General features: G+C 26.1%; 1 protein-coding gene across 1 annotated transcript; it reads right to left on the bottom strand.

Annotated features, from left to right (window-relative positions):
• Positions 1-776: 776 nt before the first annotated feature.
• On the bottom strand, positions 777-1,187 carry LOC145849782 (histone H3.3-like). The gene has a single exon (XM_082954839.1). It carries the CDS (start codon positions 1,185-1,187, stop codon positions 777-779), a length of 411 nt encoding a protein of 136 aa, XP_082810965.1.
• Positions 1,188-4,064: the final 2,877 nt, after the last annotated feature.

The following is a 4,064-nucleotide window of genomic DNA, read 5'->3' as shown; positions in this document are numbered from 1 at the left end:
AGCATAAAACAAAAATGCACGTTTTAGTTTTAAAAAGTTTGAAAGATTTCTTGGTATCGTTTAATTGAAACTAGGTTGTTAAGTTTTATTTGAAATGTATGAATTACTTATTTAGTCTAATCAGACCACTGCTTTACATAAAAAATATTAATGAAATTACAGAGGTTACAAAACTGTTTTAAGCTGTATTTTAGGGTTTTTTTACTAAATAAATTTAAGTTTATAGAAAATAGAAAACTAATATTATTAAGAAAATTTTAACCTGACATAATTGATTATTTACATATTTAAGTAGCTGATATAATAATAATAAGCTTTAAACCTTGTTCTGCGTTAATTTTTCCTCACTTGTTCTATCAAAAACTGACTGTCAAAAAAAACTTAAAGCCAATTTCAACTTTTAGAACATAACCATTGTTATATCGAACTATCAACAAACTTCAAATAGATTCATCTATATGTTATACTATAAATCTGTATTTTAAATATGCTACATTACTAAATATAAACAATAAGGCTTGAGATTATCACATTGCTATTTTATTCATGAACGATTAAAGAACTTATATATTTAAAAGAAAAGTTTGCATGTGGAATAAAAATTATAACCTGCTAAGTTTAATAAAATATAAAAATTTGAAGATTACATTACTTTGAAATGATTTAAAAAGGTTATACATCAATTTTTTATAACGGGAGTATCGATGCTTAGTAAAATTAATTCAGTAAAAAAAATTTTTTAGTAAGAAAATGATTTAGTCAGCAGTTCACACCTATTAATTTCTTTCTCCCCGAATGCGACGGGCAAGCTGTATATCTTTTGGCATGATTGTCACTCTCTTTGCATGGATGGCACACAAGTTGGTGTCCTCGAAAAGTCTGACCAAGTAAGCTTCAGCGGCTTCTTGAAGAGCACCAATTGCAGCGCTCTGGAAACGCAGATCCGTCTTGAAGTCCTGAGCGATTTCACGAACGAGACGCTGGAAAGGCAACTTGCGGATCAATAGTTCAGTGGACTTCTGGTATCTGCGGATCTCGCGAAGAGCAACGGTTCCTGGGCGGTAGCGATGAGGCTTCTTGACACCTCCAGTTGCTGGTGCACTCTTGCGTGCACCCTTGGTGGCAAGTTGCTTGCGGGGGGCTTTTCCTCCAGTTGATTTGCGGGCTGTCTGCTTGGTTTTTGCCATTTTCACTTTTTTTTTAAATGCTGTAAAATGTAAGGTATTTAATTGTGTAATAACAATTTAGAAACTACTGTAACAACTTTTATGTACCTTAAGTAAAAAAATGTTTTTCAGTTCAAAAATTAAAAAAATAATAATTCTTTTAGATAGCATAAAACTGTATCTAAATCACAAGTTTATATTTTTATTTAATTACTAAGGTCATTTAATTAGTCTTAAAAATTACCAAAGCTTTCTAAAGTAAACAAATATACAGTACTGCACTAATAAAATATACCTTTTAATTAAAGTCATAATTTACTCTTTTTAAAGTAATTTATTTAAACATTTAAGTAAAACAAATAGTTTTATCTACAAATAAAAATATATGCTTACAAAAATCATAAGTATATATGCTAATAATCAGACTGTTACAGGTTTAAAGGCTGATTTTTTAAAATTTTTACTTTTGGTTTGAATAGTTCGTATTAAAGTTACTAGTCTATTGCTTTCAAAGCAATTTGAAGAAAACTTATGGTTTTCAGTAAATTAATGTAACCAGCTTCTGAACTTTGAAGTAAGCACTTGATGATTAGTTAAATTTAATGAAACTGAAAATGGTTAAGATGAATTTTATAACTTTAATTTTATAATCTGTTACACTTTTAAAGATTCTATGGTATATTGTAAAAACTTTATACTGTAAATCTAATTCTCTTCAAACCCTTATTGGTCTGGCTAAAAATTGCGTTTATTAAACACAGTATCACTGTATTTATATTTTTAAACTGATTATCTGTTTTAATTCTAAAACACAATGTGTGATTGATAATTAATTGATCACTTGTAGCTTTTAATGTTTATTAGACAAAATACTCGTCTTTAACTAATATGGATCCTTAAACGCCTGAGGATATTAACTTGGTATCGTACTAGAGTATTTTTTTTTAAATAATAAAATATTAAAAAGTTTAAAACCTTTTAATATTCTATCAAATATTTAGTATTTATTATATTTAGTAAGTTTTAAACACTGTAAGTTTAGTTATGTTTTAATGTTTTTTTGGTCTAACGGACCAAAAGCGTAAAAAAAATGTAAACATAAAGTGCACTTATAGCCAAAAATTTAACTCGTATAACAGTAACCGAAACGAAAACCCACGTTTTACTATAATAAAATTTTAATATTACAGTGTCTTACTGTAGTACAAAATATCATTAACTCGTCAATCTTAATTAAATGAAAATTATAGTAAAAGACTGTAAACGCTTTTCTGTAACACATTTTGAAAATTTACAGTCAATAAGAATTACTAAGCTAAAACAAGTTAAAAATAATATATTGCACAGTAAATTTTTACTAAGCATTAAAATTTAAACTACTTTTGTTTTAATTTGAACAAAATCATAAAAATCTAGTTATGAAAAACAAATTAATGTTAACATAAATTTAAAGTAGTTGTCAAAACTTTTGACTTTTTACGAAAAATTTAGAAAATTTATACTTTAAAAACAGTGTGAAAAGTAAAAAATTGTAACTTTAACTGCTAGACAAGTACGTACTACTAATTTTCGTTTTTTATTATTGTTTAATCTACCTTTTTGTAGTAAAAATAGAAAAACTATAGTTTTATTATAGTTTTTTTCTTTTACCCCTAAAAATATTATCGCCATATAGCAAACAAAAGATATATATAAAATTGTTTCAAATGTCTTTTTTTTGTTAAACGATATCTATTAGTATTTTTACATCACAAAGTAAAGTTTATTCTAAAACATCCAAGTTTTAAAATCAATTAACGAAGTTTTTATCTATAACTAAATTCATTAAAAAATTAAGTTTTAGTCAGAGCAGAGCCTTTGTTGGCATTCATAATTTTTTTGTAAATAAAAGTTAGCAAGTTTGTGGTTTTTACAATCAGATTATCATCGATTTAACAACGCAATATTTATAAGTTTAAGTATTATAATGTAAAAATAAACAGCTTTTAAAAGTTTACTTTTAATTTATGCTTTAATAACAAAGCAATAGTGGGTAGCAAACATGGTGCTAAATGGCAGCAATGGCGAAAGCGAACCGTCTGAAAAATATTTTATCTAAACAAAATTATATCTTTTTTTTTAAGTAAAAAATTATTTAATTTTTAAGGTGAAAGTCATAATATCTAAAAATAAACTTGGTTAATTTTGTTAATGAAAAGAGGTCAACAACTAGCAAATTTCTGTGAGCCAAAATAAAATTATAGGAATTCAGCCAAAGCGTTATGTTTAGAAAAAAAGGTCATAAATAAGTCATAGTCTAAAACACTTATGTTCTTTTTTTTTCAATTTCGGCTACAGTATTTAGGCTTTGGATTAAAAAATTATTCAAAAGAGATAAGGATTTCGTACAGCAGTACAATATTAACTTTTAAACCATTTTTTTTAACCCACCTTACACAAACATATAACAAATATATATATATAACAAATATATACCACAGATGTTACGTCATTTCTGCACAACTCAATTTAATTTTCATTTTTAAAAACTTGCCTATTCTTAAAGCTTTTTGAGGTAAGTGTTTGCTTTTATTAAATTTGTATTTTTTGTAGACAATTTTATAATTTCATATTTTTATTTCACATAAACACTATACATATTTATACATGCTTTTTTTCTAATGTGTGTTAATATTTTATAGACTCCGTAGATCTGTTCTTAAATTTATTTGAGAGCAGTGAAACGCCGTTAGTCGGAATAAAGTTTTAACACAAAAACATCTGTGGTATATATTCCGATAAGCTTATCAGGATCTCCAGGATTTAATGCCTTTACATCTTATATATATATATATATATATTAAAAAGGTTTATTTAAAGATGCAAAACTCAAAGGACTCGAGTTTCGTGATTATTCAC

The sequence above is a fragment of the Thalia democratica genome, chromosome 1 (assembly GCF_965202585.1).
Source record: "Thalia democratica chromosome 1, ktThaDemo2.hap1.1, whole genome shotgun sequence".
Classification (NCBI taxonomy): Eukaryota; Metazoa; Chordata; class Thaliacea; order Salpida; family Salpidae; genus Thalia; species Thalia democratica.
Note: the sequence above shows the minus strand (reverse complement) of the source record. Positions and strands in the feature narration are given on the sequence as shown.

Coding starts and splice junctions, on each gene's coding strand:
- LOC145849782 (XM_082954839.1), bottom strand. CDS start 1,187: ATGGCAAAAACCAAGCAGACAGCCCGCAAATCAACTGGAGGAAAAGCC.